We start from the raw sequence: 13,000 nt of genomic DNA, 5'->3' as shown, positions 1-13,000 counted from the left end.
ACTACTGCATTAAAGCACCAAATGCATGAAATACCATTCCAACTTATACAAATAAGATTTCATTAATGCTTTCCATTCAGAAAATTGTTTTTTTAGCTTTTACCTGTGAAATACTATTCGTTGGCATAACTAAGGCAGCATGGATAGATATCTTTCCTCTCCTATAGTCTGATTCCTAGATCAGGTATGGACAGACTGAGCAATTCGGAAGTCCAGCACTGATGAAAATTATTACCTTCCCCTCACTTCTACTCGGCAGATATCCTTTGCGCCAGAGTAGTTCTCTGTTGCTCTTTCAGGCACGTTGAAAGGGCAAAAAAGGGTACAAAGTGGCCTAAGCAAAAGACTGGATATGGTCTTTGATATTCACAGTGAAAGAATTTCGAAAGGCAAAACCTTGTTAAGAAATACAGTAAAGGCATGATTCAACTGTTTTCACAAGCTATGCTACCTCACATCAAAGGCAGTCTAGTCTTTTGAGGTTGACTTGTCAAACTGAATTTAAAAATGGCTTTTCTGATTAGTTATCAAAGGTTTGTAATGATAGCAGTGAGATAAATGCTTTTGATCCAGCTGGTCATCATTTCTCCTAATGTCTCCTGCTTTGAAACCTCTACTGCATTTCCTAGCCATTTTATACATATACATGTACAAATGTTTAGGAATCTCTATCTATCTTAATACAAAAAGAAGAGACCAAACCCTGAAAAGACAAATCCACAGCCTGTGGGAAACCGAATCAAGTCCCATCTTTGAAAATAAAGATAACATCCTTTCAGACACCTACATGTAAATTCTTATATTTACGTTTATATTAATACAAATGTATTTGGACCACATGTTTAATTTTTTTTTTTTTAGTGCTGTTCTGTAGTTCTTATTCTCTGCTGAAGAAAAAAAGTATGGTTGTGGCTCGTGAACCAAATTGTTCTTTAGCCTTGGCTGACTATCCTGAGCATAACAGTAATTTAGACAGTGTAGACACCCACAGACTAACACTTACATGTAGGTGTCTTAATCTTGAATTGGATCCCACCTGTAGATATCTGATAATCATATGGAGAGGTAGATGCCTTAGGGCTGGATCCACAGAAATAGTTGCAAAAAAGTGTATTTGCTTTAACATCTCTCATAGAGGAGTATGGATTCTCCTGGCTACTTTTGTCAGAGTACAAGTATGTCTGTCAAGTAGTACCAAATGTTCTATGACTTCAGTAATGCATTTGGTGGTAGTATGGTACTTCTTTATTCATCAGCATCCATGCCAACAAAACGTAATGGTAAATGCATATTTAAGTAGCTCTGAATTCATGGAGCGCTTAGGACACTAAAAGCTTCCAAATGAATAATTGCTTCACACAGACAGCTTTTGCATCCTAAATTGCTAAGTGGTTGGACTTTAAAATAGCCTGTGTTTCTATTAGTTAATCTCCAGGCACTGTAGAAAAGGCAACAGACTCCAAAAGGATTCATATAAGAAATGAATACAGCATAGTAATAGTGGAAATGAACAATATCAGAACTGTTTCCTCCTGGGAACCATTGTAAAGGGAGGAAGCAAACAAGTTTCTTGCCTGCAGATAGTTACAAACACAATATATTTTTTGTTAAACCACATTTTTGCATTTCGAATTCAAATATTTTCAGAAATTTTCCATGACTTCCCTTCAGAACTCAATCCTCATAATATATTCTGATGAAGAACATCAACATATAGTTCCTGGGGGTATCATTTTCTTACTTGCTGAGTAGACATGTTGCTGTTAGTGCAGGCAAGACTTTTCTTCAGTATAACCAAGATCCTTGAAACCAAGGTAGTACTTTTTAAAAATCCATGTTTAAAACATAATGCGATATTCTTTCCTGCAATGCACTGCATATTTGATCTCTACTCTATTGTAAGAGTAAAATTCATTCTGAGTATGAGCCTCCCATTGACAGTTTTGTATGTGGAATAGGCTGAATACTAGACCAAAGACTGACTACAGTTTTCCATATGGTTTGTACTTTAGCGTACAGAGTTTATACAGTAGGTTTTTTTTTTCTTTCTTTCTTTTTTTTTTTTTTTTCTGCAAGAAGGGAGAATTAGAAGCTTGTGAATCTATGCAGTATTAAAAAATATACAAGATAAAATATTAAAATAAAGGACAGCGGTTGTCAGACTAATTCCCACTACTTTGCTGCATGATAAAAACACAGAGAAACTATGATAAATAGCTTACATATTTCTTGTTTGTCTGGATTGCCAATTATAAGCTAGCACTTTCACTTCCACCTCATGGATGATGAGCAGTTAGGCAGCAACACTGCACACATGATTTATAAATCTATAGAGACAAATCTGCTTGTCACTTATGGCACTGCTGGCAGTATATGCTGTAATCGAAGAATGAAAATATTCATTACCAGAAAGAAAATATCTTCCTTTCCATTCAGGTGGGCAAAGCAAGAAGTAGTATGTGAATTTGGTAATAATATTAAAATCATCTTTGTTTGCTGACCATATGAAATTCATACAATTTTGAGATATTATATATTTTTTTCTTTTTCCTGTTTGCTGATGTCAGATAAAAACCCCAGATGCTCCTTGTTTTTATTTCTAGAGTTCTGACTCTTGTTTTATTAATATTTTTATTTGTGTGGACTTTCTTAGGTTGTATTCAGTTGGAGGTCGGGATGGAAGTTCGTGTTTGAGTTCAATGGAATATTATGATCCTCACACAAATAAATGGAATATGTGTGCTCCTATGTGTAAGCGAAGAGGAGGTGTAGGAGTAGCTACATGTGATGGTTTTCTTTATGCAGTTGGAGGCCATGATGCTCCTGCTTCTAACCATTGTTCCCGACTGCTGGACTATGTAGAAAGGTATCCAATTATACATGCATTTTTTGAATACAAAAGAATATCCAGTAACATCATTTTCTTAGCTAAATGATGGTAATATTAAATAGGTGTTTTTACCCCAAGAGATGCAAACTTATTATTTACTTGAAAAATTCCATAGAGGTTTGTAGAAGACAATTTCTTTGAAAGTTACTTTCTTCCCCTTTTTTCACAGTACTATTATGTGTTATCATGGACACAAAACTCCACTCTTTTCACATCTCATTTAGAGAAATCTTTGGGTTTAGGACATGATATTACACATTGCAGAGTCATAAACTAAACTTTACAGAGATAGAAATTCAGCCTTGTAACACCAAATTGTGTTTAGAAGTATTTTGTAACTCTGAAAACGTAACTGAGCAAAGAAGAAATATAGAACTGCTTAAGTGATGGATATTTACAGTACATGGCATTGCTTCCTTTAGCAACACTGCCACTTCCTGACATGTTGATATAAGCCTTGCACACTGTATTTACAGTACCCTGAATTTTGCAAATGGATATTCTGCAAATTCAAGAATATCTAGTAGGGTAGCAGGGCACATTTGGAGTGATTATAGCATTCAATTTGAAGGTACTGTTCAACGTGTCATGAAGGTTTGACTTTTTTCTTTCTGTGTGCTTAAAATAGAATAAGGAAAAGTACACTCAGAATATGTACAGGTTGCAAAGGTTAAAGTAGGTATGTTTGAGCAGTTGGTTTATCTTAATATGCAAGTAAAGATAGGCATTGGGAGAAATTTATCTATTTATTTATTTTATGAAGGGGTTAAGCTTTAATTAAATGTCAGTTATTGCTTCTGCCGAGTCTGGCTTGACATTTATCAGTTACCCAATATGTAATCCAAAAATTATAAGTTAAAACTTACTCCTTATATTATCCATATGATTTTGCTCAGTCTTAGACTCATTTCCATCTGTATGTAAGCAAAGATCACAAACTGCCAAATACTTTACTTCTTGCCTCCAACACATGGAAAGTTCATCAGAGAAACCCCGTGATGCCTGTACTTACAGGGCCTATCCTCATGGGCTTCTATTTATAAGGAACAATAACCAGAATTTTCGATGAAGTAAATTTATATTAAGACTACTAGTGACAATATTAATAAGCATTAAATCTTTCCAACCACTTCTGCTTATTGGTACTTGTAAGGGAGCTTTTCTTTCATTTTTCGGTTTCTGAGAAGAAAACTCTTCTGGTGTTGAAGACAAACCACATCCCATCACATTTGTCTTTCTCAGGGGGCACTAAAACAATGAACTAAACCACATATCCTTAAGCTATTTAATGTACTGGTATCTGAATGACATTATACAGTGTTCCTCATCTAAGTATTTTTGCACTGATAGCAAAAAATGTGGATAATGTACTTCATGGGCAGTTAGCTTCCAGACTAAAAGTTGGGACTAACAAATCAGAACTTGTAAGGCTATTAGCTTGCATAGAGTGGATGTAAATTAACCGGTAGATTCCACTAAAACATGAAAAAACTCTCATGGCCCTCCCTGTGATTGACAAGTTTATAAGGTAGCTAGAATGTGATTTAATGTGTCTATTTTTACATTAAAAAATAATGCATCATCTTCAAAAAATAAAAACATCTCAATAGCTTATGAACCCAAAGACTAGTAAGTGATAATGAGGTTTATTATAGTAAGTTATTTTATATCTATCTGAAATATTTCTGTAAATATCTAGGGCATCAGCCTTCTTCAGGAATGAGCCTCTGCTTCAGTCATTTTGTCATTCTGATACAGCCTGATATGATGTGCTTTATTCAAATACCAATTTTCTTCTGGAAGACTGTCAAACCAGACATAATGTTTTAAAATTTATTTTTGAGATTATGTAACTCTAGTGAGAGCAGATATGTGTTTTTTAAATACTACTGCTAAAATCCTGTTCAATAGTAATTAGGACTCCCAGTTTGAACTCTTCTAAGGTTGATGCAATTGTAAAGGATTTCCTATGGATCCAAGCATTCTAAAACAATAGTTATGTTTGTCTGCTTTTTATAAGCTGGGAAACTACAATGTTGTATTCCTTTTTAAAGATAAAATAACAAGTTCCTTTTTAAGAATTACAAAATTTTGGAGATATTTGGGCAGATTTTATAAAGTAGGTTTCTTTTCAAAATGTTACTCCAAACTTGACAGCTATTAAGAACATAAGCAAATGATCTATAGTTTTTTCCCTTTGTCTCACCTTGATTTCAGATTGATTTCTTTCCACATTTAGGAACTTTTATCATAACTCTTCTGACCCTAGGGCACCCAGCTATTATAAAGATGAAATGTACAGTTCTTTTTAGCAGAAGAAAAGATATAAGAAATCTCAGACATTTTCCTGGCAATTACAAAAAACATGTTCTTGTGCAGTTCTATTTTGTTGACAGAATTGAGTTATAAGAATTCTGTTTAGCCCTTGCTTACCTGTTTATTGAAAAAAAAAAAAAAAATGTCCAAAGATGTCAACTGTATTTAGTTTCCTTGCTTTTGCAGCTCCTCACATTGGCACTTGTAATTCAAAAGTAGTGTATCAGAGAGTCTATTAAAATTTATTGCCTTTAGGCAGTTGAAGATACAATGCATGCTGGTGCATTTCACTGGTTGTGAAACTCTTTCAGACAAAGGCATACAATGCTGTTGTTGAAAAAGTCACACAGTCTTTGAAAAAATCCATTAAAAATTAAATTTGTTTTGGCTTGTTACATGTGCATCTCCCTTCCACATATTCAAGCATTGTTTAAAAGTATCTTCCTCTCATGTTTTAAAACACATTTATCACATATCTAGATATTTAACTCAAAACTTCTTAAGGAAAGATAGCAAAATGAAAGAATGTGTAAATAAAATTAAAAAAAAAAGAAAGTAAAATGAACAACATGATCAATTTAATAGTATTTTAGACATAAAAAGTTGAACACAACATTTTACAATTTTATTTTCTGTGAAGTCCCAATAAAGCCAGAAGGATTAGCAGCCAGTAGATGAGTAGAATTTTTTCCTAATATGTATTTAGCTGTTAAGAACAATTTAATCAATCTTAAAGACAATTCTGTTATTGTCTGATCTGAAGGTCATATTTATGATCCAAAAGGCAGTTACGAGCAAAGCACTACAACATCGTTGTTGCAATATCTATATTAAAAAGGTTGAAAAATTTCAGAATGACTGAAATAGTTAAGGATGCTCTTATAGTCAGCCTTTGTCGTAAAAGCCTAGAATTTTCCTTTTTGTAAAGCACATGTATATACAACTTTCTGTAGGATTATTGGCTTCTAGTTAATAAAGTTTAGACTACAAGAAAATATGTTGAAAGAACTTAAGTCCCCCCAAAAATGAACTTATAGCTAATTCTGTCTCTTAAAGGTGTAGGAGAAAGTGGTTTGATTTTTGTTTTATATAACAATATAGTAGTTAGAGCTCTTTTTTAGCCATTATAGAGTTTCTTTATAATTATTTTAGAGAAATTATCATGCCGCAAGTTTGATCTACCTTACACTTAACCAAATTACTAAAGTTAGTCAAAGGATTTGTATCCTTAAACTGTTTATTCTTCCCACTGATTATCAGGTGATTCTACTACATAGTGGAGATGCTTAAGGACAGATGAAATTAATTATATCATACTGTCATACAGTATTCTGTTTTAGTAAAAGTTGTCATCTAAAAATGAGGTATCTACTTTAACCTGATACTCCAGACATCCTTAGTAACAAACTGAGAGGCACTATCACAATGCAATTAATTTCTATTTTACAGATGTCTAAAATAGATACATTGGAATGGCTTCTGAAACTAACTGATTTTTACATTGTTAATGAATATCTAAATTAATGAGTTAGTTAGACTAAATGTTTAATTTTTAAATTACTATCATTATACAAAAGGAATTTTGCCCTCAGTTTTAAAAGTTCTATGGTGATTAATGTCTTAAAACCAGTACTACTCTCTTCACTTGAGGAAATATCAGGAGGAGAATCCAACTATAATGCAGTTTAACATATCACCTGAATTCTTAGGGAGGTTTTCTGGATGTGAACATTGTATAGATATAGTATAATTTTAGAAATTAAAATACAGCTTAATATAATTTTAGAAAGAATATTTTTAAAATGCTACAAGAAATATCCTATTTAAAATATATAAGTAAAAATATACATACATACAGATATTGCTTTTATATCCTTCTCAAATCTCTTTTTATGACACCTTACCCCACAAATACCTTAGTTTATTCCAAAAGTTTGGCTGAGCAAAAGTTCCTAATCAACATTTAGAGGTTTGAATTGGGAACACAATAAATCTGTGTTTTCTTTTTTCTGTTAGGAAGAATATTTTGGATAGGATGCTAAAGGATTTTTTTTTTTTTTTTTCAGAAAAAAAAAAGAATATATTTCAAGTGAAGATCATAATGAATGACACTTATCTTCTCCCTGGACATTCAGTTTCCTTTCTCTTTCCTCAGATATGATCCAAAAACTGATACATGGACAATGGTGGCTCCACTGAGTATGCCTCGAGATGCTGTTGGTGTCTGTCTCCTTGGTGACAAATTATATGCAGTAGGTGGCTATGATGGCCAAACATACCTGAACACTATGGAAGCATATGACCCTCAAACTAATGAATGGACCCAGGTAATCATAATGTCTTTATTTTTTTCATCTGTAACATATTTTGATAGTGGTACATAAAAACATTACTTTTTTGAGAAAAAGTATAGTATCTGAAATTGCCATAACTATAGAAATAGTCCTAATATTTGATCAGCTGTTATGTCAGGAGTTTCCTCTGAAGACAGAAAAGAGAGAATTAGATCCTAAGAAACTGGAAAAAGACAGAATAAGCAGTCATTAGAAATATTATCTTGTTACCTTTCAGACAAACTTCTTGTTCTGATCAATTTCTATAACATTTTTTTTTCATCTCTTTTCATGCAGAAGAAATGTCATAAAAAATATCAAAATGGATCTGGAATTTTAATCGGTAACCAGCATGTCCTGAAGATCCCTCATATGAAAATTTGCTTATTTTATGTAGAGAGCCAAGTTTTCATTTTATTCATTTCCATTTTCTTCTGTTTGATGGATATTTTGAAATGTTGAACTATATGTATGTTCCTAACATTAAAACATGTAAGAATTAATTGGTATAGTAGAAATAGTGGTATAATGCAAGAAGCTGGGGACTGGTGATTTGGTTGTAGAAGGAATGTATTTTATTATGTCACAGTAGTGCTTAGAAAGATTTGGATTCATAGCAAAGCCTCAAAAAGAAACAAAGGATTATTTCAACATTTCCTGTTATTAGTTCTGTTTTAAGGCTTTCTGCAAAAGTAATTTGTTCTACCAGTGTAGATTTTTACATCTGAATTAGTCACCCTACGTTTCCTTTAAAGTCAGTGACAAAAAGGATATACTTTGAAAGCATGATCTTATCCTTAAATAAGCATTTAAAATAGGCCAGATGTATTATACTCAAAAATGCCTATTTCTTTCTATGATTGTAAAAAGGGTCTTCTGTTGTCAAGCTTAAATGTAGACATGCATGGTATAAACCTAATGCAGAAGCCTATCTTTTTTATCTACTATTAATTAAATGACAAGAGAGCATTTTTATGACATTCTGTAGGAACTAAGAAATCAATTTGGAAAGATTCTTTTCTGAAATCCAGCAGTCCACATGAAAAAAAAATGAATAACTACATTTGGACAGATAGTTAGGTAACATGTAACACCTCTGCTTTGATATGTACAGTGCTATTAATGACAGTGTATTATCATTACTATTATTATTACATACTATATAAGCTGAGTCTACTGTGTTAGTTTCAGCAAGATCCCGTCTCCTAAACTTATTAATTCTTGTGTTACCTTGATAAGTGTTTAAAGCTGCTAAACTTATTCTAAAGGACTTTTGAACCTGTTTAGGGATACTGGAACCATACAATTTTGGTACTAGTAGCCTTGACCTTGCCTCAGGGACTAAAGTGGAAGCATCAGCTACAGTCTACAGATTATAGAAACCCCTTGCATATCAACAGTTCAAAAATTGATGACAGCTCTAAAATTACTTCTTTTTTCTTTTCTCACACTTTCAAGTGAAAGATGTCAGATGTGAGTAAATAACTTTAGAACTACAATACTAGGATATTGTGGGCTGTGTTTATTTTTAGCGGTTTATTCTCCCATTAGTTTTGACCATTTTAGAATAATGTTGACACAGCACTTTCGCAATCTGTTGCATGGCTTGTTCCTGTTCAGTTAATTTGTATCTTTTTTTCTGCAGATGGCTTCCCTAAATATTGGAAGAGCTGGTGCCTGTGTTGTAGTCATCAAACAACCATGACTGTCAGCGCTGCATAGGATTTTACTGACTGTGAAATGATTATTTTTCTATCAATCAGACAATGACAATGATAAGTTCATGAGAACAAGGATTTACACAGTGAATACTCTGTTGATCACAAACTTGAAGGAGTTTGGAAGTGAGAAAGATTAGGTATTTATGCCCTATAAAATCATAAAAACTGTTCACAGTCAGTGAACAAGAAAAAAAATCAGACTGTTGTAGGTGCAAATATGTGAACGTGGAGTAGTAAGTTCAGGTACTGTTCTCACAAATGTGTCCTGGAGAACTGGATTATCAAGGGACAGCTCTACACAAGGAGCAGGAGGGAATATGAGAACAGTTTTCATGGACACAAGAGTTTTAACTGCAGAAACATCGAAGTACATTTAATCACTTTTAAACTGTGTTTCTCTAAAAGAGAAAAGTGATAGTAATATAAATTTTTTCTGTTCAGGTCTTGTCTTCAGATGGGTTATGGCCTTCTCATTTAAACAAGCAGTTTGGTTCTTACTGAAGGGAAGAGGTAGAAAATTCTGGATATTCAAGTTGCATTCATAACGACTGAGCTGTTGCTCTACAGCAGGAAGAAAAACAAAACTAAAAGCCAACCTCCAAGATGACTTTTTTTTTAACTTCGGATTGTACGTCCTTGCCAGTGTTAACACATCTTATAAGTGAGTCTATTGAAGGGGAAGCCTGTGTGTTTAATCTAATTATACACAAAGCAATCCTTTGGCTGCACTGGGGCTTAGTTGCAAATGTGGGAGTCAAAAGAACAGTTTCCTAATTCTTTCTTAATCTTATGTTCAATTTAAGCATGTGGGCTCTGATCTCATTGTTTAATGGATCTTCTGCATGTTGGAAGCTAATGAAAGGCTGAAAAAATTGATACTGTTCCTTCACTGCATCATGTAACAGATGAACCATGACCAGAACAGCCTGTAGAGCCTCTTCTAACATTTCAAGAGGGATAAAAATACTACATTTTATTTCTTTCTGCTGCTCGTACATACACAATTTTGCCTGATTAGAGTTGTCAATTTATGACTTTCCACTTATGACTGAGAATAACTGCAAGCAGGGAATTCAGAAAAAATGCAAGTGGAATAAGGGAAATTAGACTACTTGATCTAATAAAGTTCGTATGGTAAATATACTAGTGTCATCTGTGCTTCCCTTTAGGATTGATCATTTCTGACAGTAATGATACTGTAAGCTTTTGCCTTGGCAGTAGATTTGACATTGATGCTTTCTATCTGCTCAGCTGAATCAGAATCCTAAGGCCACTAATGGAATATGAAATTCTGCTATTCAGGGAGGTACAGGCTCTGGGAAAAGGACTACCAAATATACCTCTTCTTGGAAGCCTTACTGATCCTTTAGGAAACATTTCATGGTCCAAAAGCAGAAACTTCATAGTCCTCTGTCACTAGCAATTTTGGGAAGGAATTCTGGCTGTAGTTAAAAGAGTTTTTCTAGTGGAAACTTTTGAAACCATTTGAGATTAAAAAATATATACAGCTCCTACTTGGGACATTTGATTTGATGATGTGTCTTTCCTTCTAGCAGCATCAGCATGGATGGAGGTCTTTGTTTCCTGACACAAACTGAACTCCAGTTCTGAAGCCTAAGTATACTGGTTTAAATCTTTTTATATGCTTGTCTGTCCTAATTAGAAATCAGCTGCAAAATCTTTAATATTATTTTTCCACAATCAGTTGGCTTTTGAATTGCAATTAGTCTTTCTTCAACAGACAAGCATGCCCATTTTACTGCAACTATAACAGCTTGTTGAATAAAAGATGTTACCCCTCTACAAATTTTGCTTCACATAAACGTAAGCTTCTGAGACCAAATCAAGAAGATTCTAGAATTATAATTGCAATTAAATATAGACATTAGCATTCAGTCTCCTACACAGATACCTAATGAACTTAGAAACTGAATTTTAATTCTATTCCCAGAACTGCCTTTTGATTACATTATATTCATACACAATAGAAATATGATTACTCTACCTATATACTGACCTTCAAAAAAAGATTACTTCTATTGATTGTAATCCATGACAGATTTGGTTTCTGTGCTTTGATCATTTTTATCCTCAATTTATCCTCAATTTTATTTTTTTATTCTCAATTTCCTTTTACACATTTTCAATTTGCCTTTATTTATCCAAAATGAAACATTATTCTCATGTGAATTTTTTCAGACTACTCCTCTTATGCTGAAAGAATAAAATTATTAATTTGTTTTATTTAGATTATGTAAAATCTATCCACAATAAGAGTCAAATTTGGCTTTCAGATTCTTTTTATACACCTACATCAATATGTTCTGGAGTTTCTTCTAAATACAATTTGGGGAGGATTTTTTACTAAATTTTAAGTTTTTCTTACTATTGTGTTTACTCTGCTCTTATTAAAAGCTATAATAGTTTTACCTTGGACTTCAAAGTGAATGGATTCAAATCAAAATGGTATATAATCTTTATTTTGGTTTCTGTGATCCATTAAGATCCCTTTTTTATGTATAGGAGTTAAAATCACTTCTGACAGGCTCAGTTGTGCTAAACAATATTACATTTACAGGAAAAACAGCTGTCTTCAAAAACCAGATTATCTCATCATTGTTAATCTAGCATGGTACCTTTTTTCGCAAATAATCCCTTTGATTTCACAGTATGAAAATCACAATGGAATCAGATCTGCAACAAATATTAATTTCAGTGAAATCAGTAATTAAATACCTCAAAATGCTGCTCGTAATTTTTGTAGTTTAATATTCTAAGTATGGCCTAAAATGTTACCATTTTCTCTATCTTTCCACTTCTTTTTTACTCATTGTAGAATGCTTTTTTTTTTTTTTTTTTTCCCCAGAATGTCAACCAGTTTTACTACAAAGTCTTTGTTTCACATCAGCCTGTATTTGTACATGGGAGTTATGCCCATTTTTTTTTCCTATTGTTGCCCATCCTTATATATGAACATTTTTTGTATTACTCAAACATAAGTAAAAGTAATTAAAATTAAGGTCCTCTGGGACTACTGAGAAGCCTTTTATTTCTGTGTTCTATGTGTCAAAAACTCCTTTTCTTTCTGTTTTTTTGTTTATTAGAGATTTTATCAATTTCTTTCTTTCTGTTACTGGTTTTGAGACAGGAGGAAGGTCAAGGACATGAGTGCTAGAAAAGCTATATTTAAATGGATGAGTCTACACAGATTTTTATGTGAAGATAGAGGAAACAATACTGGCAGAAGGTGGTCATTCTTGTGCCTGAGGATTTATATTCAAAAGCTTAGATGGACGCAAAGAAACCAAGTCTACGCTCTTTCTTCAGTTTCCCTACCCAACACTTTTCAAATTCATTGAGACATTATAGATCAGTGACAGTCAATTGTGATGCAGAATTTTCTTTACTCTTTTTCCTTTCATTGATTATTTATCTAGTGAAGATAAAACATTTGCTGCTCAAAAAAAGAAAAAAAAGGAAAAAGCGTGAAAGACAATAATTATTTTTGAAGTGCTTATAGAAGCAATACCTAAAAGACAAAATAAGTGGGTTCTGCAGAAGGGGGAATAAATTCATCAGAGTCATAGCTGTGGCAGTGCTGTTAATGTTTATTAAAACAATTATTAAAGAAATCATAGAAGAAATTAACATTATGCCTCTGTTTTTCAAATTAATTACTCTCGTGATTTACTTCCTCTCAAAATGCTAGAGAGTTAAACTCCAAGAATATAATTTTCTAG

At 33.0% G+C, this 13,000-nt stretch overlaps 1 protein-coding gene across 2 annotated transcripts in view; it reads left to right on the top strand.

Annotated features, from left to right (window-relative positions):
* Positions 1–9,244, top strand: part of KLHL1 (kelch like family member 1) — a gene marked incomplete at both ends in the record, with an annotated part of 244,859 nt that extends 235,615 nt beyond the window's left edge. For both annotated transcript variants that reach the window (XM_082337823.1, XM_082337822.1), the window contains 3 exons: positions 2,654–2,866; positions 7,362–7,533; positions 9,185–9,244. In XM_082337823.1, coding sequence (XP_082193949.1) covers positions 2,654–2,866; positions 7,362–7,533; positions 9,185–9,244 — 445 coding nt within the window. The remainder of the gene's footprint in view (positions 1–2,653; positions 2,867–7,361; positions 7,534–9,184) is intronic.
* Between the last annotated feature and the right edge of the window lie 3,756 nt (positions 9,245–13,000).

Source organism: Platalea leucorodia, assembly GCF_965183815.1.
Source record: "Platalea leucorodia genome assembly, chromosome: 2".
Classification (NCBI taxonomy): domain Eukaryota; kingdom Metazoa; phylum Chordata; class Aves; order Pelecaniformes; family Threskiornithidae; genus Platalea; species Platalea leucorodia.
Note: the sequence above shows the minus strand (reverse complement) of the source record. Positions and strands in the feature narration are given on the sequence as shown.